At 47.8% G+C, this 21,167-nt stretch overlaps 7 protein-coding genes across 7 annotated transcripts; 3 read left to right on the forward strand and 4 right to left on the reverse strand.

Moving 5' to 3' along the window:
- Positions 1-2,290: 2,290 nt before the first annotated feature.
- Positions 2,291-3,498, reverse strand: F5Y00DRAFT_226332 (ATP synthase complex subunit H-domain-containing protein). Its single transcript, XM_048006322.1, has 3 exons — positions 3,318-3,498; positions 3,128-3,215; positions 2,291-2,825 (listed from the first exon to the last, which is right to left on the reverse strand). Exons 1-3 carry the CDS (start codon positions 3,339-3,341, stop codon positions 2,545-2,547), a joined length of 393 nt encoding a protein of 130 aa, XP_047868829.1. The 5' UTR covers positions 3,342-3,498; the 3' UTR covers positions 2,291-2,544.
- Positions 3,499-3,981: 483 nt separating this feature from the next.
- F5Y00DRAFT_258157 (CBD9-like protein) lies at positions 3,982-5,574 on the reverse strand (the record flags this gene model as incomplete). Its single annotated transcript, XM_048010658.1, has 4 exons — positions 3,982-4,311; positions 4,407-4,939; positions 5,097-5,360; positions 5,538-5,574. 4 exons carry the CDS (start codon positions 5,572-5,574, stop codon positions 3,982-3,984), a joined length of 1,164 nt encoding a protein of 387 aa, XP_047868830.1.
- A 2,056-nt stretch (positions 5,575-7,630) lies between these two features.
- On the reverse strand, positions 7,631-10,170 carry F5Y00DRAFT_226339 (kinase-like protein). The gene has a single exon (XM_048006323.1). It carries the CDS (start codon positions 9,769-9,771, stop codon positions 8,272-8,274), a length of 1,500 nt encoding a protein of 499 aa, XP_047868831.1. The 5' UTR covers positions 9,772-10,170; the 3' UTR covers positions 7,631-8,271.
- A 1,524-nt stretch (positions 10,171-11,694) lies between these two features.
- F5Y00DRAFT_251047 (WD40 repeat-like protein) lies at positions 11,695-13,317 on the forward strand (the record flags this gene model as incomplete). Its single annotated transcript, XM_048009793.1, has 2 exons — positions 11,695-11,739; positions 11,803-13,317. 2 exons carry the CDS (start codon positions 11,695-11,697, stop codon positions 13,315-13,317), a joined length of 1,560 nt encoding a protein of 519 aa, XP_047868832.1.
- Positions 13,318-14,228: 911 nt separating this feature from the next.
- F5Y00DRAFT_251048 (cyclin-like protein) lies at positions 14,229-15,416 on the forward strand (the record flags this gene model as incomplete). Its single annotated transcript, XM_048009794.1, has 2 exons — positions 14,229-14,462; positions 14,532-15,416. 2 exons carry the CDS (start codon positions 14,229-14,231, stop codon positions 15,414-15,416), a joined length of 1,119 nt encoding a protein of 372 aa, XP_047868833.1.
- Positions 15,417-16,152: 736 nt separating this feature from the next.
- On the reverse strand, positions 16,153-17,784 carry F5Y00DRAFT_156445 (FMN-linked oxidoreductase). The gene is made up of 2 exons (XM_048004626.1): positions 17,541-17,784; positions 16,153-17,485 (listed from the first exon to the last, which is right to left on the reverse strand). Exons 1-2 carry the CDS (start codon positions 17,585-17,587, stop codon positions 16,330-16,332), a joined length of 1,203 nt encoding a protein of 400 aa, XP_047868834.1. The 5' UTR covers positions 17,588-17,784; the 3' UTR covers positions 16,153-16,329.
- Positions 17,785-18,293: 509 nt separating this feature from the next.
- F5Y00DRAFT_156462 (Phosphoribosylaminoimidazole carboxylase) lies at positions 18,294-20,792 on the forward strand. The gene is made up of 3 exons (XM_048004627.1): positions 18,294-19,433; positions 19,527-20,105; positions 20,188-20,792. Exons 1-3 carry the CDS (start codon positions 18,521-18,523, stop codon positions 20,535-20,537), a joined length of 1,842 nt encoding a protein of 613 aa, XP_047868835.1. The 5' UTR covers positions 18,294-18,520; the 3' UTR covers positions 20,538-20,792.
- The last annotated feature ends 375 nt before the right edge of the window (positions 20,793-21,167 follow it).

Here is a 21,167-nt window from a genome sequence, read left to right on the forward strand (position 1 = left end):
GCTATGATCCTACTCCTTTGTCACTTCAGTTTGGAATCTTTGCGGGCTTGGATGCCGGCTATAGGGTTGATAGTGATGCGATGCATTTGCTATTGTTGAGCAGCTTGGCATTTATACGCCAAATACTCATGACAATGCCAAACGCAGGAGGGATCGGTAGTTGTGGCTTGGTTGCTTGGTATGACAGGTGGCTACTAGTATGCTAACGATGCTTTTGCCGAAGCGAGCGAGCTGTGTGGGCGTTTGATTTAAGCTGAGTTCTTGCTATTTGTTTGCTGCCCCTTTGTGGGCTCTAATGATGAGCCTGAGAGGCACGTAAGCAGGGTTGGAATGCAGATAAAACGCACACGAGTACATAGCGTACTAATTTGAAAGGGTGACTCCCAATGAGGAGTATGAGACCAAAAGTCAATTGAAACTACTTAGGTTGCTTATGATAATTAATTCAAGTCGCGACATGATTTCGCCCATTATTCATTATTCTTAGTAAACGCGTGGACCTGGACCTATTGTACGTTGTATTGCTGAGGGAATGCTCGTCTCATCAGACCCTACCCAAGCCGTTACATTCGGATACATATAAGATTGTAAACCGTGGAACTTTGTGTAGGACGAGTCTGACAAGTCTCCATTGAATCACCACGCCCTCCCCCCTTTTGTCTGCATGCGGTCATGATTCCAATTTCCCCTCTTCCCGCCGAGACATGATATCAACCAAACTCGGTAGGATCACGTCAAAGATGCGGTATTGGGTATAAAAAGATACTCGCGTATGAACTAGGAATATGCGAGCCGAGTTTTGCATCATGGTACACCTATAGGGAAGAAATATTCCTATCCAAGGAAACACAACACAACACAACGCGGGTAGTACGACTTTTGATAAGGGGGGAGGGGTGTGGTATAGTATGGACTGGTATGGTATGTATAAGCTGATCGTGATGTCCACCTACCTACCTACCTACCTACCTATCTACCCATACCCTCTCTTTTTCGCGGGTTTAATTGTACGCTGCTGATACATATGTAACGAGGTTTATATGTAGTAGAGCTAGCTCGTCATGATGAAGTAAGAGGAAGGATTAACGTTGAGAACGAGAGGGGGGCACGAGAGAAAATGTCGAATAGGAGAGGAGAGTTATATAAACACGGGCAGCGCTAGAAAACGGCACGTACGACCATAGGATCCGGAGAATTCGGGATCCCGTCCGCTCTCCCCTTTAGACAAGCCGGATACCGCCAGATTAGTAGTTGGGTCGGTGACGACCAGCGAATCCCTGGTGTTGTACGTCTCTCTTTTTTGGGGGGTGGTTCTCTTCCTTTTTGCCTCCCTCGTCTATTGTGGAAGCGGCCGGGTATTCGGGTCGCCGTCTGGGGCTGGCTGTACCTAGAGGGTTGCTCGAGGGTTGCTAAACTTCACCGTTGGCTCGTCGATCAGAGGAGATCGGGCCCGGATTTGGTGGTGCTACCTATCTACCTACATACCTACGTGCTGGATGGGCGACAGTGTGAGGATATCGTGTGAATACCCTCATGTAGGGTGTTGAAGATTACAGGCTCGTTTACTTAGTCGGGACGCTTGCCGATGTGATGTTACTGTACTGGTTGAGGGGACGTTACTCCTGAGTATATTCGTCCCGTATCTCGTCAGATGGAGAGATTGATAAAACTACGAAGCCTCTACTTGATCCCGTTCTAACTAGACCAGGTAAGTAGGTGAATGCATACTAACCTACATATACAGCTATAATCTATCATCGAGGTTCTACCTACCTGCCAAGTGCTCTATCCACTCGTACAACACATAGCTACGTATCTTCTCAGGAGCGGACGAAGGATAGTCTAGACGCCGAGGAGACAGGAATTTGCGTAGAACATGTCAACGTGTGATAGACCTATACTGGAATTTTATTCTATAAATCTAACGTCGGGGAATATTCATGGATTATCAAGGTATCCCCGGATATTTGACGACGACTAAACATAAGACACGAACGGGATGACGCTCGTTCAATGAAGTATTTTTATCAAAACTGTCTCTAGTAAGATTTAAGAGTCTGGATATATATCGGTCATGACGCTCACAACAGAGCGAGTCATAGATTTAACATCAAGCACGAGACTCGTCTGAATAGGGGCATATGAACATGAACACCGTTTAACTAACTTAAATAGTAGGGACGGTAGAGACGACAATATTCTACTCACCTTACGAGCCGAAGCAGACTTGACTCGACACAACGACTGGCGATTAGAACGTATACAACTTTACTGCGAAAGGATATCATGATAAGTGTAAGCTCTTCGATGACGAAGGATCTATTTGTGATTTTGGCACCAGCGATCCTAGGAATAAATGTACATGGACGACGTTAGGGATCTCTCTTCTCTACCACCTCTTAGACGACTTAACATAACACTGGAGTATGTGTAATACGCCTCGCTTTCTCTCTTCTGTCTTCCTCATCCTCCCGGTATAACTTTTTCCTCTCGGCTCAGCCTCTCCTCTCGCGTAGGTAGGTAATTAAGTCTCTCGGTACGAATCTAATGGTGAGCAGCAGCGCCCTCCTCGTCTTCTTCCTCATCGACCAGCCAGTCCTCGACGACGGCGGGTGTCGACGAGTTGGCAGCGCCCTCGTTACCTTCGACCTCGACAGCCATGTTCTCGTACTCCTTCAGGCTGCTGGCTAAGTCGGCCTCCTCGGGCGACTTGGGGGGCTTGGGTAGTGTGAAGTTCTGGACCTGGCCGGCGGCGTCAGAGTCCTTGACGGGCGGTGGCTTGTAGGCCTTGAGTTCCTTGAGGTAGAGCTCCTGGACGAAGTCGGCTGCGGGCTCATGTTAGTATAGATCGTTGGAATATTCGAGAATTGGCCATGTGGTGGTATGTATTCCGAGTTGCGAAAGAGAAGAATTATGCTACTTAGATATATCGCAACCGTATGTCGAGTTGAGTTGGTGGTGGGGGTGCGAGCTGTTCAACTGGATAATAATATCTCATCCCGCATCCCGCCGTACGCCTCCAACTCTACCATTCCGGTCCCGGTCATATCCCAGCATAGCGCACTTCTCCAATTGTCTCCAGAATCCACTTGGTATATGATCTGATAAATAAACTTTCGAGTCTTACCTCGTCGCGAAACGGTAGGGGCGATGAATCCTCTAACGGCGTTTACCCTCGCCACGCGGGTGATAGCCGAAGCGGCCGACCGAGCAGTCTAAGCGTTAAAAAAAAAAGATACCAAGTTAGTGAATAGCTCCTCAATGACGATATTCGTCTAGGTATTAATTAAAATAGAATATGCAAAATAGGTACTTACCGAAACCCTTAATTGCACGAGCATGATGTCCGTCTGTTTATGGGGATTGCTCAATTGACGATATGTGAGTGGTGAGTGGTGGTTGGTGGTATGATCGTGGAGAGAGAGAAAGAGGGCGAGAGTTGCGATTGAGGTTTTTCCTTCGCCGTTGCATTTCGTCCTTCGATTTCTTAGCGCCGAAGTGGCTAAAGGTGGAGTATCAGAGCTTCCGATTGGTTAATCACGTGATTCCATCTACCATTCAGCCATTCCCGCTACTAACATCCCACTACGACTTACATAACAGACTTACATAACGGACTTGTATAATAAAATAATAGCCTTCAATTCTTCCTCCAACTATTCTAACTTGTTAACAACTTAACCTTCATGTCTTCAACTCAATCTTATACGAAAATGTCATTAAGAAATATCATCAAGAAATATCATTAGATCGTATTAAATAACATAAATCGTATCAACCCGGTCTAACAGGTACTCTCCAGCGTCGTTATACAACACTGATCGCTATTATAACGTCTGTTCTTTTATACATATACCAACACCAACCATATCTAACTAAACTCATAAAACCCATCCCATCCCATCCATATTAAAGCGCTATAATGAAATACTCAAGTAGGTATACCCAACAAAACAACCTCCCCAGCAAACCAGAGACAGATCAGGAACTCTTCTGCACATAACCTCCGGTTCGGCGGCGACGCCACTCGCCGAACAGAGCAGCACCCACATATATGCCGAATATAACAACGGCAAAGACAGCGTACACCACCACAAAGGTTCTGGGGGCACCTGCAAGCTCCAGACCGAGCCCGCCGTTGACTATGCCTGTAATTATCAGGGCGCGGCCGTACCAGATATGAGCGTGCGATACGAGACCTCGGGACTGGTGTCTCATAAAGTGCTTATGGTGGAACCAGCCCAGGAGCGGTTGAAACCCCATTAGGCCGACCACGACCGTGCCGAGGATCGTATGTGCCGAATTGAAGTCCTGTCGGGAGAATTAGCTGTGGTCAACTTTCCTTCGTTCGCTCTGGCGGGTGTCTAAGTAAAGTAAAAGGCAAGCAATGTATCGATAGGACTTACAAGTTGAATGCGCTGCAAGGCGACGACACCCAGCCCGAAGCCAGCCCACATTATCAGGAAGGCGAAGAGTTGCCACGCTGCGTGGATTGCCCACTTGCCGAATAGGGGCATGAGCGCCGAACCCAACGGGTACAGGATGATCATGACGACGGCCATGATGATACCGTGACCTAGGATCAAGATGCGTGGATCGGCGAAGCTGCCGCTGCCCACGCCACGGTTGTTGTTATCGAACTGCCTTGCGCCCGCAAACGGGTTCGCGTCGTTAGTCACGGTGGCTGCTGTTAGGTCGAACGCCCACGTGTCGTGCGCGTCGTGGTACCGGATCTGAGCGTCCGGGTTTGCGCTGTTGACGGCGCCGCCTGTCTTCCATGCCGCAATCCAGGGTGCCTCGATATCGTCTAGGCGCATAGAGCCCCCCGGCCATGTACCGCAGTTGCCGCATCTGACGTTGGCGATCATCGTCTGCTCGTTGTTGAAGAGGCCGCTTCCATCGAGGAGCTCTAGCTGTACGATGGAGTTGTATCGTGGCACTGTGATTGATAGGCGTTAGTAATTGCTGCATTAAGGGGGTAGGTATACCCTAAGAGTGATATGTTTTGCCTAGCTAGTTGACGTGTTCTAACTAAGTCCCAAGACGGACTAAAAAGGGGCAGAGCAGGATAGAATGTAAGACCCGATTTTACGTACTGCTATGCCCGGTTCCAGCACGTGCTGATATTGTCACATTACCGTTGCCGTCTTGATACATCACAAAGATGCTCGAATCTGCCATGGCGTCCCCCGTACCGAAGGCCACCCACGAGTATGATACCGGCGCTCGCAGCTGTAGGTATATGTTACCCCCATTTCTGGCAGCGGAAGCCTCCGGTACTGCGACTTGGTAGCATACATCCGCGATTGGGCAGTATTGCACCGGCTCGGAGGAGGCGAGGACGGTATATACGAACGCATCTAGGAAATGTGAAATATGTTAATGACTATATTGTTTCCAGTACGCCATTGTTATAGTTGCAGAGTTTATCCAGTGCACCAACATTGAAGAAGAACGTCAAAATTGAATTGCTGGCTAAGAAAATCAAAGGGGAAAAGGTGGTGGCATGTTAGAGTTGCTGGTGACTGCTGACTTACACAACGCTGCGATGGTTAAAAACGAGGTTCGCGCCATCCCGAAAGCTACCTATCCTCTATGTATTGTCGTATGTATAATCGGTATCAGATTCTATCGAGAGATTTAGCCTTGCGGCAAATTCGTGGTTGGTTTTGCAATATGATAGTTCTAGGAGCAGAGGTGTAGTGTAAAATGCACGGATTTCAACAACTCACCTCCTAGTTATAATTATGCCTCGACTCGTTTCCCGAGTTCTGACTTCGACTTGATATATCCGGGGAGGCCCCCTCTCACGTCCTCGCCTTTAAGCTCCTTTCAAACATTTATATGATGTAACCTGCCTGTGCGCTGACCATGCGGCCCTCGGCCTCGAGACCTTATCGTACTTTAACGTTTTGGAGGGTGTGCTTGACTAAAGTTAAATTCGCCAAGTCCTCGAGACTAAAATGTAAGATATAAATTTATAAAGTGTGTACTGTACTTTTCATATGAACATAAGGGGATGGATGTTGTAGAAGATGTAGAGAGAGCCCTTCCATGGAAGAATATATATTTTATATATTAGGTACTCAAATGGATAGTTCTTGACTTTCTTGGTATATGTGAATCGCAGCGAAAGAAGGACGATCCTATATGATATGTAAATCATTAGTAATGTATGTCTTGCCCGCCGTATACATTGATGCCGTACATGGACCTTGAGCCTACTTCCAAAGTTCATACCTACCTGCCAACCTTACTGTATCCGGGATACGTACATGTCTGCGCATTATCCGTGGCAGCTTGGCATATTCACGATGCAGATGGCGTGAAACCTTTTGTCGTCCGCTACATATGTAGTATCGTCTTGTGCTAAGAGATCAAAGCCTCCGTTGCCTACGTATGCGATCTGAGAGCCCCCCCAATGATCTCGTTTCGTCCTAGACAGAAACAGTAGGCAACTTATGTAGGCTATGCACGCATTCAATGCTGGGGGACCGATGATCTATTTTATTATCACGTTGTAGATCACAGGTAAAAAACCCCTGTTAGCCCCCCGACGAAGCTGCCATATTTATTTGAAGATTCGAATTTGGGGGATACCTAATTGGCGTTCGCTGACGACAGCGTCCTTTACTTGATCCCGGGAGCTACATACATAGAAGACCCGATGCTTGGTGACTTGTTTCGGAGGCAGTGCAACTTGGCGGATTCGGTGCTATATGTAAGTTCCGGTGAAGTGCCCCTTGGTAAGGTAGGGTTTCCGGCAGATGGGGAACCGGGACGCAACCCCAACATTGCCGTTATTAGAATCGCGGAATCGATGATTCGTCAATTGTCTCGGCCGACGTCGAATCAACGCGGCGAGGTGGGGGAAGGATGTTCTGGGGGTGCCTACTATAGTTCTTGGGGAACGTAAGCAGCAGCTTGGCTTATACTTTGATTTACACCTGGCTTTATATTTGGCTGACGGAACTTACTATTGTTTTTAGTTTCGTCCACAGGTGATGATGTATTGTAGATCTTATTCCCACCTTGGCTTGAGAAGGAAGACTGTTTGTTGTATCAATGACTTATATTCTCGTCATTGAGTTACAATTAAGAATTGTTTTCAAGCTATTTATACACAGGGTCTCTTTTGCCATATACAACCACATACGATAATGTTTTCATGCCAGAGCAGGGAAATATGCTGAATCAAACGCTCTGGGCATATGTGTCGTCAGACTACCTATAACCTAAATAATGTCCAGTCCAAGCGATGGTTTATCTAGATGATACGAGATATGACCCTATAACTTCGTGCAAGAGAAAAATATTTTTCACATGTTAAATAAGACAGTATATAACCGCCTATCATTGGATAGCAGTGTCACCATTCTCGACCAACAACGAGGGCCAACCATCTACGCTGACGAGGTAAAGGAATATGTAGACATAGAACTCCTATCTACAACCCCTGACCCCTGACGAACGACGTTGGGCTCATCTACAGATTTGAAAGCTAATCTACCTGACATACAAGGTAAATACATACTATTTGGCTCCTTTCTGTGGGCTTACGGCGGTGTATATGAATTCTAACATATGCCTTGCCTTACGTTTATTGGTGAGATAGATGGAGTGCGTGCTCTGCAAGTTCGTGTATTATAATCAATTTCTATCTGCTTTTTACATAATACTCACCTCCACCTAGGCCATGGTAGTAGCTAATCGTTTATTAGGATAACCAAGAATACTATGGATGTAAACCAGCTTGCTCGACCTTTGGAATCCTCTGTTCAGGCGACTGTAAGGCGGCTTGATTCACTACATACTATAGCGGTGTAATATTCAGGGTTATGCGCTTGCGTGTCTCTTGAATAACTTGAACGAAAACGTTCCCTAACCTAGACTAAACGGTGTTAGTACTATGTAAGAAAGTACCAGGTATAGGCTCCATTTTGATCCGAGTATGTCAATTTGCAACAATTCTTTTCCCGCCGTGGCAGTGTCCTTATTAGTTGCAGCATCACGCGGACCCTGTCACGGATTGTAAGCAAACAATGATCAATTGCTGTCGTCTAATTGAGGCCTCCCCAACGCCATTCCCACTTCGAATTCGTTAACCACCTTTTAGAACTGTGGGACTAAGCCCTCGCTTTCAAAACTCAACTCCTCTATCCTTTCTGTTAGTTGAACAGCATATAAGCCGGCTTCAAATCGCAATCTCTTCTACAATGCCTCCCGCTCTGTTTGCACCGAAGCTATGCATCTTGCTGATGATGCTTATGCTTAGTTGAACATAAACCCGTGATCATCTAGCAGGCTGCTGGAAGCTACATAGCTGAATCCGCCAAAAGGATCTTCCCTTAAGCTATCCTTTGGTGGCATATCATCCAAAGGACACTTGGCCAAGATGGGGCTTAGAGGCAACTCGGTGAACTCGGGAGCAAAATTCTCTGCAAGCTCAGGGTCCGTGATCATTGGCTGGATTGGTGGCTCTATTTCCCTGGCGGCAAGCTTCTTCCAATCGATCTTCCGGAAGAACCTGTGCTTCTTGATGATCAGGAGGTCTTTGGGCATGTTCGAGCCAAGACGCTTCGTAGGATCTTTCTTTAAAAATCTTGTTAACAGATCCTTGGCGTCGGGCCCTAGGAAGTACGGCAAGACCAGCTTCTGTTTGACAATGTTGTTCTGAATCTTGGCGTGATTGCCGCCGCGGAAGGGTGGGTTACCCGTCATAAGGTCGTAACCCAGCGCACCGAACGACCACCAATCGACGGCCTTGCCGTATTTCTGACCCAAGACGACCTCGGGAGCCATGTATTCGACTGTTCCGAGTATAGACTTGCAGCTATCATCATCCACTGCTACCTTGGACAAGCCAAAGTCTGTCAGCAGGAGATGACCTTGCGCGTCTAAGAGGCAATTTTCTGGCTTCAAATCTCTATAAACTACACCGAGCGTATCGTGGAGATGGGATAGAGCCAGAACCATTTCTGCCATGTAGAAGGCGGCAACCGGCTCAGGGAACATCTTTTCGGTGTTGAGGTGAGTGAATAGTTCTCCACCCTGTCCATACTCAAGGATAAGATATAGCCTCTCTTGGTCCTGGAAAGCGTAAAATAACTTGACAACGAAGGGGTGTCTGTTGACAGACTCGAGTATTTGTCTTTCTGTCTTTGTCTGCTCGATAAGTTTCTTGTGCACGACAACAGAAGCCTTTTTGAACTGTTTCTGCGCGTAGAGCCGACCCGTAGCACGCTGCTTAACTAGTAAGACGGTCCCGTATGTGCCCTTTCCAAGACAACGCAATGTCTCGAAGTCGTCGGCCTGCATCTTTCGTGGCACTAGCCCACCTTCAATCGCACTGTATTTCTTCTCTTGCACGCTTTCACTCACGAAGTCATGCTCTAACGGGACTTCGTAACTGGTTGATCCGCCCTCTGAAATTTCGTCATCACTGCGGCCCATTTGGCTGGTGGCTCCGCTCATGCAGCGGCGACGACTATTGCTTCGAGTTCGAGCCATAGAACTGGAGCGAGAGTCGCATAAGCTAAGGGGCTCTAGCTGCATACGCAGCTTAGCGATGCCGCTGATGGCGGGAGAATTATGACCACGAAGTACGGGGCTGCAGTTGGCGCTGACAACGTCGTCGAGACGGGGGGTGCGGCCACGTCGCGCAGACAAAGGTGGCGTTTTGCAGTGGTCAGAATCATCGTCGCCGGACATTATTGGGGTGTGCGAGAACCCGCGAACGGTGCTACGAGCTGGAGCGGCGGGAGGTAACATGATGAAGTCTTGTATCCTTGATAATATTTAATTAATTGATTAAGTAATAAGTAATAAAATAGAGTCGTCCGTCGATGTGACTCTCTTAGCCCGCCCCTATTCAAGGTAGGCGGGAGCCACGTCGTCGCTCGGCGTCAGCGCGTGCTTCGCAAAGGTAATCGGGATGCGCTGGCTGAAGGGTCGGGGTGAGCATCTGGTTGCGGACTAATGACGAAGAGAAACTGTCGGAATCGTTTTGCTGATGCATTGGCAGTCGAATAGTTAATCGCGCGGAGGCGTCTTAGATCTGTTTGGTGTCAAAAATGGGTTCACCGTACGGTGGTGGTTGAGAAAAGTTGAAGAATTAAAAAAGAAAGAAGTGAGAGCCGAACAGGGCAAGTGTTTGTTAATAAGGCCACCACCCGCTCTAAGACAATGGAATTATGCGACTTCTCGCCTACAACAAGGTTTAGTTTTTTTTTTACAGGCGGGGGTGTAGCGAGCGGACCTCAATTTTCACAAGCCAACCAAATCTTTTCTATTTTCAGCTGTGCAGATTGGAAAGCCCCGTGCCAAGGGCGGCCAAGGAATAGTCAGGCTAAGCGGACACCAGGCCCCCAGTACGCCCTAGCACTCCACAGCACGCTCCTTCAGGCTGTTCAGGTGCCCCAACCATTAATCCACCCATGATACCACTAGGTAATCCATGTCCCGCGTTCCCGCGATTAGCCATTATAAGATGACTGTCAGGCACCATGCTTTTCGCTGCAACCTTTGCTAGGACATTCGAACCAATGGAGTGACCAAACCAAAGAACGCACACGGAACATTAATATATTTTGTACAGCGACTGTGTACACGTTTCGTAGAGAACTATCGCTATATAATCGTACATACTTTAATTATTTTGTTGTATTGCGCTGAGACAATATAAGAGTCAAGCAAGCAAAACTCGAGTCAAAGTTCCAGTACACTTAACTATGTACCTATATAACTAATACTGGCTTGGTGTACTCATCGTATGATAAAGAGGATTGCGGGTACATATTCGTTAATAGGTAAATGGAGACTCGTACTTGATATTACGGTTAACTACCTAAGGTAATAAGACGAGGGTAAAAAGTCACCTCAAGCACATCTGAGCTTAGGGAGGTAGATATTAAAGTATTGTATACCTAAGTTGTATACCTAAGGTACCCAACATATGGATGGAATGTAGGCCCGTAAGCTTCGGCTTGTCTGAGCCTGCTCCTACAGTGTCGGAACGCATGCTGGTTCTGCCAGTAGGGAACCTGCAGGAAAAGTCGGCATTGCTTGAAACGTAGCATTAGGATAGATCGGTATTACGATGTTGGATCAAACAAAGAGTCTCAACCCAAGTCCAGCGTTCTAGGGATAGTATTGACGTTTCCAACATAAAGAACAACCACCGTAGGCAAATACTATGTAGTATGTGAATCACCCTGCTCAATTTGCAAGGCTAAATATATAACTTATTTAATATGTAACCTGCTCTAAGTCAGCCTTGGAAAAAAAAAGGATGCGCCTATTGCATCGAAAATGTGATATTTTAAAGATCGTGAAGTGGATAAACTTGGGTAATATTTGGAATGTAAGCCAAAATTGGGAAGCGACTGCTGGTTGTCTTCTGACTTCTGACCTTTTGCCGTATTGTACAATACAAACGGATTAGGCTTGAAGCTTGGAGCTAAAATCTTGGAGCTTTGACCACTAGTAGCGTGCTGTCCCACTTTTATGTTCACCTTCAACGCGGCTTTGAAGAACTCGCAAAAAGTTACCAATCTACATGTGGATACATTTTTCTATAGGAAATCGAAACTCTTCAATTCTCGAAGCGATATATTATTATCAGGACGGTTCCGATTTCTCAAGGACGTACCCGCATTAGATCCAAGGCCAACATCTTGTGACCTATTGCCCATCATGATGCACCCGGCGCGACAGGCATATGTAGAGGAAGCAGAAGAGGTAAGTTTGCATATCCCATATCTTTTTCGTGCCGACGCTTGGTTAACGTCTTTTCTTCATTAGGATCGTGGTATGACCTTAGACGAGGTTCCCGTAGATCGCGACTATGATATTCCCTCCGCAGCCGCCGGCATTGCGCCGGAGAAAGCATCAGCTATATTGTCCCAGTTTGAGCGGAAGAGGCGAGCAGCGACAATGGCAGTACCTACAGATGACGGCCGAGTACGTGCTAGACTACGAGAACTTGGGGAGCCTATTACACTTTTTGGCGAAGGCCCGGCAGACCGACGGGATAGATTAAGGGAACTCTTGGCTCTACAGTCGGAACAAGCACCTACAGAATCACCGGATGTTGCTATGGAAGATGCGCCAGAAGAGGACCAGGAAGATCAAGAAGAGGAATTCTATACCACCGGTAGCGATGAATTGTTACGAGCGCGGCAAGAGATTGCCCGCTTCTCCCTGCCACGGGCGAAACAAAGGCTGTCTTTTCAAAAGCAGGAAGCATCTATACCTTTACGAACGCATGTCAAATTCCGCAAAGAGATCAAGGAGCGTCTACAAGCATTCGAATTACAAGGCAGTCAAACCGCAGGAGATAGGAACGTCAGTATGACGAGAATATCGCCTAATGGCGAGCTTGTTGCCGCTGGAAATTGGGGAGGCTCCATCAAGCTGATCGGAATACCGACGTTGGAGGAGAAGATGACATTACGGGGACATACCAACAGAGTTAGTGGTATCTCGTGGTTTCCTGGTGCAACACTTGCCGAAAGTAATGTTTCGCCGGAATCGGTTAATCTAGCTTCAGGAGGAGCTGAGGGCCAGGTAAACCTTTGGTCTTTAAACAAGGACACGCCGCTCTCAACGCTGGAAGGACACGGTCAACGAGTATGCCGAGTTGAGTTTCACCCTTCAGGGCGGTATCTCGCTTCAGCATCGGAAGACACTACGTGGCGCCTATGGGATGTTGAGTCGACGACGGAGTTATTACTACAAGAAGGCCACTCGAGAGGTGTCTTCGCTATCAGTTTTAATTCTGACGGTTCGCTACTTGCTAGTGCAGGTTTGGATAGCATTGGCAGAATATGGGACTTGAGGTCCGGAAGAACAGTCATGATTCTAGACGGACATGGAGACGGGCACATCAAACCTATCCATGGCATCGATTGGGGCTCAGATGGTTATCGAGTTTTGACCGGATCGGCAGACGGCTGGATCAAATGCTGGGACGTAAGGAAGGTCCAGAGGACCGGTGGTATTGGAGCCCATACCAGTGCAGTTTCGGACCTCAGATGGTACAAAGGGTTAGATGATCCTGTCCTGGGTACCCCTCCAGGCCTCGACGAGAAGGGAAACCAAATCCCTAAGAAGTCGAGCACGTTCTTCGTCTCCAGCGGATTTGACCGTAAGGTTAACGTCTTTTCTGCCGATGACTGGACTCTCATACAGACCTTAGAAGGACATACTGGGCCGGTTTCGAGTGTAGATATTAGCAGAGATGCGAGGTGGATCGTCAGTGGTGGACATGATAGAACAGTTAAGTTATGGGGTCGAAATGATGGAGAGGGAATTTAGTAAATTAATTTAGGGGAATGGTTGAGGACGGAAGGGAAATACAAGCAAAGCTCGGAAGATACCCAATAAAAATAATCTTGCTGTGTTAAGGAGAAAGACTCGAGATGGTAAATGGCGTAGTGTAATATGCAACTTTATGCAACTTGCTTTTCGAGAGCAAGATGCCATAGTATTGTACATACTGTGTATAAAGTATACTGCTACTGTGTCAGGTACCAACCCGGCAGTATATTATTAGGAGGTACCTACCTACCTACCTCATACCTGCCTACATAATCGAGAATTACATAGACCCACGCCTATGGGTTCAGTGACGAATCCGATAGAGAAGCAAGGGCGATCTTGATAGCAACCATTCAAATTACCATTTACCATCTCCATCTTGCCATCCTACCATCCAACTACCTATTTTATTTCTTTGTATTAGTTATTTCTTTTATTCCTACATTACGTAGGTACCTTCTAGCACAACCTTGACTTTAACTTAAAAATACAATAGTTGCAATAAGAAACTACCTAATAGAAGAGATGATTTCGTTAATCAACACTACCTAACTTAAAAAAAGGGTTCCTTTGGGTGACTTACCTAAGGTTGGAATCGCCGTGGGAAGTTTTGAAGCTTGCAATTGCTTCGCTCAACTCCCCACAATCCACAGGCCACGGGCCACAACGCAATGGCGAGCATCGATCGATACCGACCTCCTCAACGGGAATCATATCAATTTCCACCTGCACCTTCTAGCAAAACCAGTCTTAATAGTTCTTCGAAGTCGCCATCTAGAAGACGCGACATACCTCCTCCGGCTCCTTCACCACCTACGAACTCGTCGCGCACATCTCCTCCAAGACCACAGTCGCGACAACGCGCGCCATCTCCTACCCACTCAGCAGCAACTAGAACACCGCTCGCCATGTCGAATCAATGGTATTTTAGCCAGGACGAGGTCCTTAGCAGCCCTAGCATCTTGGATGGATTGTCGCCACAAGATGAGAGGTTAAGGCGAGCAAAAGGCGTTAACTTCATATATCAAGCTGGCATTCTGCTTGAACTTCCTCAGACTACCCTCTACGTTGCCGGCGTGTTCTTTCACCGATTCTTCATGAGATGCAGCATGGTTGAAGAAAAACACGGGATACATCACTACGTGAGTCTACCCATAAACCAAGCCAAACCACCCGACGAAAAAAGATATAACTAACCGTGTCTGGTATAGAATATCGCTGCGACTGCGCTCTTCTTAGCGAATAAGACGGAAGAAAACTGCCGCAAGACTAAAGACATCATTATCGCGGTTGCAAAAGTCGCACAGAAGAATGTTAAGCTCATCGTCGACGAGCAATCTAAGGAATACTGGCGATGGCGTGACAGCATCCTCATGTTTGAGGAAGTCATGCTCGAGAACTTAACCTTCGACCTCATGATTGAAAGCCCGCATTTTAAATTGTATGACTTCCTTGGTCAGCTGCAGTCAATTCACAACAAGAGCCTGCGACATGCCGCTTGGGCCTTCTTAAACGACTCGTGTCTAACCACCCTGCCACTTCTCATGGACGCGCGCGATATCGCCATCGCAGCTATCTTCTTCTCCAGCGTTTTTACTGGGGAGCGGATAGAAGACGTGAACGGCGAGCCATGGTGGAAGGCGCTAAATGGCAACGAGGATAACTGTGCCAAGGCAATACTTGTCCTCAAAGACTTCTACATCGAGAACCCCCTACGCAAGCAAGAGAATCCATATTCTCAATCTCCTGTCTTTATCCTCGATAGTACTCGAAGAAGAGGCGAGGACATCGATATACGTTCAACTAATGGCACCCCCAGAACCGATAGTGCTACTCAGAGCCCCAGGGGCAAAGTTAGCAGCGTTGACGAAGCGGCAGCAGAAAGAGAAGTTGATACGGCTGCTGCCGAGTCTGCCTCTCAGGCTGCCCCGGGTGATTCAGACGTTGTCTTAAAGGAAGCAGCGAATAATCCTGGTCTCCATCCAGGGACTAATGGTACTAAGAGGAAAGAAGTCGAGTCGCTCGCATCAGAGAGTCGGGACCCGAAACGGCAGCGTCTTAGCTCGGATGACGACGAGGGTGAGGTGTATGAATAGGGAACTACATCATCCCAGGACGACGAATCGGAAGGGGGTAATCAAGGGGAAAACAAACAGCCTAAGTCTGAATCCGAGTTCGAGTTTGAGCTTGTGTCTGAGTCTGCGGCCTTGGGTGCAGGTGAATCCGACCCGGGATATGCAGCATCGGAAGATGAATAACGTTTACGACGCATTTTTACGCGTTTTCGAATATCGTTAAACCCAGCTATTTTTCCAAGTCACTATATCACGAAACAGGCCTACCTATTCCGGTTCGGATTGCTACGCTTGGATAGCCGGCGCGATTTCGACCTCTACTACCACCGCCGAACCCGTAATATGATTTACGAACTGGTTAGGGTTATAGGGGTGAATCTGCCCGGCTAAGGGAGCAAAAGGCAATACGTTCGGGAATGCCTGGTTTGGTTCTTTTTTTTTCTTTTATTGTTTCCTACACGAGCCTTAAGGCTGCAAGCGGCGTTCTCGGCTCAAGGGCAACAGCGGAGTTAATCGCGGCACATTCTGACTTCTCTCGAGGCGAGGGGGCGGCGCGGTGCCGTTTTATTTTCTTCTTCTAGGTCGGGTCTGCGATACCTCTGTTACATTACGTTCTACGGTCAGGTTGTTGTACAGTAGAATGGACGCATAGGTGCATTGCATTGTGAAGGGGTTTGTAGCAGAGGTATCTATCTCCTTAGGGGGAAGGGGTAGCTAAGCGATAGCGGACTTTTTGATAGACGTCAAGCTATTGAATGCAAAGTCATAATTGCCGTCTTTCATCTTGTTCGAATGCTCGAGTTTATTGGTGCTATGCTTACAATGAGCTAGATCATTATAGAGCAATATCCGCTGTAATGGGTATCGATTCCTTCCGAAAAATAAATTTGTACATGTACCTGTCTATGTCTATCCTCTTATACCACCCAAATATTCAAGTAAATCGTACAACGCCGCCTTTCCCTCCACGTTGACTCTTGATCTCGTCTATATAGTCAATAACGTCGATCCAGTTGCTTATCTCGTTGAGACGTATGCGTTCCTTCTTCGACAGCAGGGCGGCGTTGCGGTCGGGGCCGAAGCCCGGCCCGCACATCTCGTTCAAATGGTGTATAGCCAGTTTAAGGGGCAACGGCGCTCGTGCCACGTTGTTCATAAATACGTCGACAGCCTCCCAGGGACATGCGTCGTACCCAGCGAAGAGCGCCGGGTTTGCGAGGAGTGCGCGCGCGGACATGAGGCCGGATAGGTTTGGCAAGTGGAGCTTCGGCTTGGAGGAGTCGTTGCCCGTCGTATCGGGGGACGAATGGCTGGAGGTGGTGAAGGTGGGCTGGGGGTCTAGGAGGTGAGAAGTATATGGGAGCGTAGACAAGGTAAAAACGTCGCCGGATACGAGGATTGGTAGCTTCGTGCCGAACATAGACGTGAGCGTCTCGAGCGCCTCGACGTTGATAGGGATACTGCTAGGGGTGCTGCGCGTGCGCGGGTGGATGGTAAGCCAGTCGATATTTCGGTGGTGCTCGTCGCCTAAGACGGTGGTGATGAAATCCACCGTCTGTCGCAGGTCCTTATGCACTCGAATCTTAACGCTGACACTACGGCCTACACGACCGCCAACATCATCGGAGTCGGCACCAGCAAAGCTGTCTACATCCCACCCGTCGCGCGCGAGCCGCTCCCTCGTCGCAACCACCATGTCGCGCACCAGCTCGCGGCGGCCCATCAGCGCAGCACCCAGGGTCTCGGCGCAAGCCCAGCTCTGCGGACACCCGCAGTTCAGATCGACGCCGTTGACGAAGGGGGCGGCGAGGGAGGCGGCGCGCGACAGCTCGACGGGGTCGTTGGCGCCGAACTGGGCTATGGTCGGGACCTCGTCGTGCGCGGCGGCGGTCGTCGAGACGGTCAGGTCGCTGTCGCGCGCCACGCGGCTCCGGTTGAACTCCTTGGCTAGGATCATGGGCGTCCAGCATAGGTCGGTGCCGAAGTGGTGCACCGTCTGCCGGAAGGCGAGCTTGCTGTACCGGACCATGGGCGCGCAGGCGTATAGTAGCCGCTTCTGGGATCTGGCTGCGTCGAAGAGCTTGAGGGGACTGGGGGATGCAATGTTAGATGGGATATGTAGGGCTGGGACAAGCTTGGGCGTACTGGATTTTGGGCTGGAGGAGCCGAGCTGCGGTTTCTTCTGAGTCCATCTTGGTCACCTGCGTACGCGTTGGGATTTGAGGTGGAACATGGCGTTATTATTATTTGGCTTGGAGCTGGTATGTTAGAGTCGGAAATTACATCATGGCCCGCTGCTTTATGAACTGGACTTCCATTCTGAAGCTTGGAAATATAGAAGATAAAAGAGATGTGATCTTGGTGGGATGGTGGGGTGGTGGGGTGGTGGGATCGAGGGATCGAGGTGTGGATCCCGTAGTACGTAACAGTGACTTGAGCAAGAATTGCTTTTAACCAGCAAACCGATCAACGTAACCAAGCATTAAAGCATTAAAACGTTATAAGCCAAGATCGTAACCGTACAACCCAAATTGAAAGTATTTAAAAAGATATAAAAACCCAAAAAGCAAAGCATACATACGGCAAGATAGGTACTCGTTAAAATTATACAAGGGATACAAGGGAAGACACGGGGGAGGATACGGGGCAAGAATCGTAAAAAACGCTATAATACAAACACGCCTAGCAATCAAGCATCAAGCATTATGGTATTGATAGATTAAAAATTAAGAACAAACCTGAAGAAAAAAAGCCGAGTAATATGGATCCCATAACTACAATGACTCAGGCGCTCATACGATAATTTAAAGAGTTATTTATTACCTATGTCGTCGGCATATATAAACAACAGCTAGATCTTAATCCTGTAGTTAACCACGATCTCAACAATACATACAACAACGATATTACCATTCTAAGAATCACAGAGGGGTTCACAGAGGGGTAGCAAGCTAAAATATGCAATTAATGCAATTAAACCCTTGCAATAATTCTATATTTTAGATTTGGCCCCGCTATCATCAATAATTTCTACTCCTTGGAGGGGTTTTCCATTCATCACTTATAAGTAGGTACTTATAAGTGACGCTTAATCATCCCAATACCTTATATCTTCTCTTATTATAATGGCAGTAAAGAACCCTGTCATTGGGCTTCTAGGGGGTGGCCAGCTTGGACGTATGCTCTGCGAAGCGGCCGGGCCCTTAGATATACCCATTGCTATCCTCGACGCTGAAGATTGCCCGGCAAAACAGATAAACCGCAACAGCCTCCACGTTACTGGATCTTTCAAGGACCCGGACAAGATCAAGCTCCTCGCCTCCCGTGTTGACTTCCTCACGGTTGAGATCGAGCATGTGGAGACAGAGGTGCTGGAAGAGATAGCAACGAAAGGCGTAGAAGTGCCTTCGCCTGACGGGAACGGTACAGTATTGAAGAAAGTACCCGTGCATCCGTCATGGAAGACCATACGTCTAATCCAGGACAAGTTTCAGCAGAAGGAATACTTCATTCAAAACGGTATTCCCGTTGCTGAACAGATGGCTATAGAGTCCGGAGAGGGTAAGGCCGATTCTTTGGATGAGGCAGCTTGGAAATTTGGGTTCCCTTTCATGTTAAAGGGCAGTAAAGGTTCGTACGATGGCCGTGGAAACTTCAAGGTCAACGGTCCGGAAGACCTGAAGAACGCCACAGAGCAGATGGGAGACCAGCCGTTATATGCAGAGAAGTGGGTGCCTTTCGAAATGGAACTCTCAGTCATGGTATTACGGACAGAGGATGACGACGGCAACTTGAAGCATGTTCACCCTTATCCAGTCGTCGAGACCATACACGAAGATAGCATATGCACCAAGGTGTTCTATCCGCCACGGAGAATATCGGACGACGTCAAAAAGCGAGCGCAAAAGGTAGCAAGCGATGTTATAGCCAGCCTTTGGGGTCGAGGAGTCTTCGCGGTAGAAATGTTCTTACTCGCTGACGGCCACATTCTGGTGAACGAAGTTGCTCCTCGCCCGCATAACTCCGGTCATTTTACTAGTATGTATTTCCCACTCGTTATTCGCCCCTATCTTCCGCCTTTTCTTCTCTAGGGCTTTCCTAACGAGTAGCTGCTAACTGTGAACCTTATAGTCGAGGCCGTACCTCAAATGTCGCAATATAAGGCTCAACTATACTCCATACTGGATCTTATCCCGCAGAAAGGCGCAAATCTCAACGCGCGAGTGCCTTCCGCGATTATGCTTAATATCCTAGGCGGTGCTCAACCAATTTCTCACAATAGATTCGTGAAGCTTGCGGAGAGCGCATATGATGAATTCATGGATGTATACATACATCTCTACGGGAAGGAATCGAAGCCGGGACGGAAAATTGGTCATATAACCATCACGGGGTTCTCTTCCGTTGAACGTCTAGCTGAGAACATAGCCCCTCTCATCGGTGTTATGGATGAGATTCGAGCTGAACGCATTGGCTCGAAGAGCCCAGCACAAACAAAAAAGTCACGAGAGAAGCCCGTGCCTCTAGTCGCTGTGACTATGGGATCCGATTCGGATTTGACCACTATGACAGCCGGGTTGAAGATTCTAGATGAGTTCAATGTGCCTTACGAAGTCCGCATAACATCGGCGCATCGAACACCTCACCACATGATGGAATTCGCAGCTGAAATGTCCAAGTCATGCTGCAAGGTTATCATTGCTGCAGCAGGTTAGTACCTCAAGTTTTTCCCCCTGTTTATTATAACCCATCCTCAACGCGTGAAACATGCCTTACTAATATTGGAAATCAGGGGGCGCTGCACACTTGCCGGGTATGCTCGCATCTGAGGTGCATATTCCAGTAATAGGCGTTCCCGTGAAGGCATCGGTGCTAGATGGTGTCGACAGTTTACACAGCATCGTACAGATGCCGAGGGGCATACCCTGCGCTACAGTCGGAATCGGGAACTCAACCAACGCCGCGCTGCTCGCGATCCGGATTTTAGGTGGCGCGTACCCAGAATATGCAGAACGCATGAAACGCTACCAGGAAGATATGAAAAACGAGGTGCTAGCTAAGGACGAGAGGATACAATCTGTGGGCTGGCAGCAATATCTACAGGGGATGCAGAAAAAAGAGCTACCGGTACCTACACTATAGATTCCCTATGACGGCCCAATGTGGACCTCTTAACTCCGTCGGCATAAAATCACCCCATACGTAGGTAGTCGGATTCACGGGGATTATGATCAAGTATATTACTACCTCACATTATATATGTAGTATACACTTGAGACTCAGCTACTGACTGGGCTTCAAAACTAAGCGCAGAACTTAAAATATTCCCAAACAACGAAGATAACCTAACGATGATGTTATAAAGAATCAAACTAGGTATTCGATCCTCGTACGCCCTGGATCATTTGAACAATAAGATGTTTGAGAAGAGTATTCTGCGTAATGCTATGGGTATATTAACATTACGTGATTATATTGAAAATTCATATAAACTATCATAACTATGGTTATGGCTGAGCCGTAACGGATCTGTAGTTCTCCGGTTCCCGTCAATAATAACTTCCTGTTAAAACCCGTGAGCGGGGCCCGGTATGCTTAACGCCGGACAAGTTGACAAGACGTGCTCAAGCATTCGGGATAGACTCACATTGATATACCTACCTTCTAGTATAAAACGGGTTAATAGGAGCTTTATAAATTTGAGGCTGAGTATTCCGTAATATTTTAGTAATAGGTCGATAGCTGTGTAAAGGCACCGTATGTAATAATGAT

This window comes from Daldinia vernicosa, assembly GCF_022497035.1.
Source record: "Daldinia vernicosa strain CBS 139.73 unplaced genomic scaffold F5Y00scaffold_5, whole genome shotgun sequence".
Lineage (NCBI taxonomy): Eukaryota > Fungi > Ascomycota > Sordariomycetes > Xylariales > Hypoxylaceae > Daldinia > Daldinia vernicosa.

Excerpts from the sequence above, each read along its gene's own strand:
- F5Y00DRAFT_226332 (XM_048006322.1), bottom strand. The coding sequence starts at position 3,341 with ATGCTCGTGCAATTAAGGGTTTCG. Across the intron at positions 3,216-3,317 it reads TCGTGCAATTAAGGGTTTCG|ACTGCTCGGTCGGCCGCTTC; the intron begins GTAAGTACCTAT and ends TTTAACGCTTAG. Across the intron at positions 2,826-3,127 it reads CCCTACCGTTTCGCGACGAG|CCGACTTCGTCCAGGAGCTC; the intron begins GTAAGACTCGAA and ends ATGAGCCCGCAG.
- F5Y00DRAFT_226339 (XM_048006323.1), bottom strand. The coding sequence starts at position 9,771 with ATGTTACCTCCCGCCGCTCCAGCTCGTAGCACCGTTCGCGGGTTCTCG.
- F5Y00DRAFT_156445 (XM_048004626.1), bottom strand. The coding sequence starts at position 17,587 with ATGGACTCAGAAGAAACCGCAGCTCGGCTCCTCCAGCCCAAAATCCA. Across the intron at positions 17,486-17,540 it reads CTCCTCCAGCCCAAAATCCA|TCCCCTCAAGCTCTTCGACG; the intron begins GTACGCCCAAGC and ends TGCATCCCCCAG.
- F5Y00DRAFT_156462 (XM_048004627.1), top strand. The coding sequence starts at position 18,521 with ATGGCAGTAAAGAACCCTGTCATTGGGCTTCTAGGGGGTGGCCAGCTT. Across the intron at positions 19,434-19,526 it reads TAACTCCGGTCATTTTACTA|TCGAGGCCGTACCTCAAATG; the intron begins GTATGTATTTCC and ends TGAACCTTATAG. Across the intron at positions 20,106-20,187 it reads GGTTATCATTGCTGCAGCAG|GGGGCGCTGCACACTTGCCG; the intron begins GTTAGTACCTCA and ends ATTGGAAATCAG.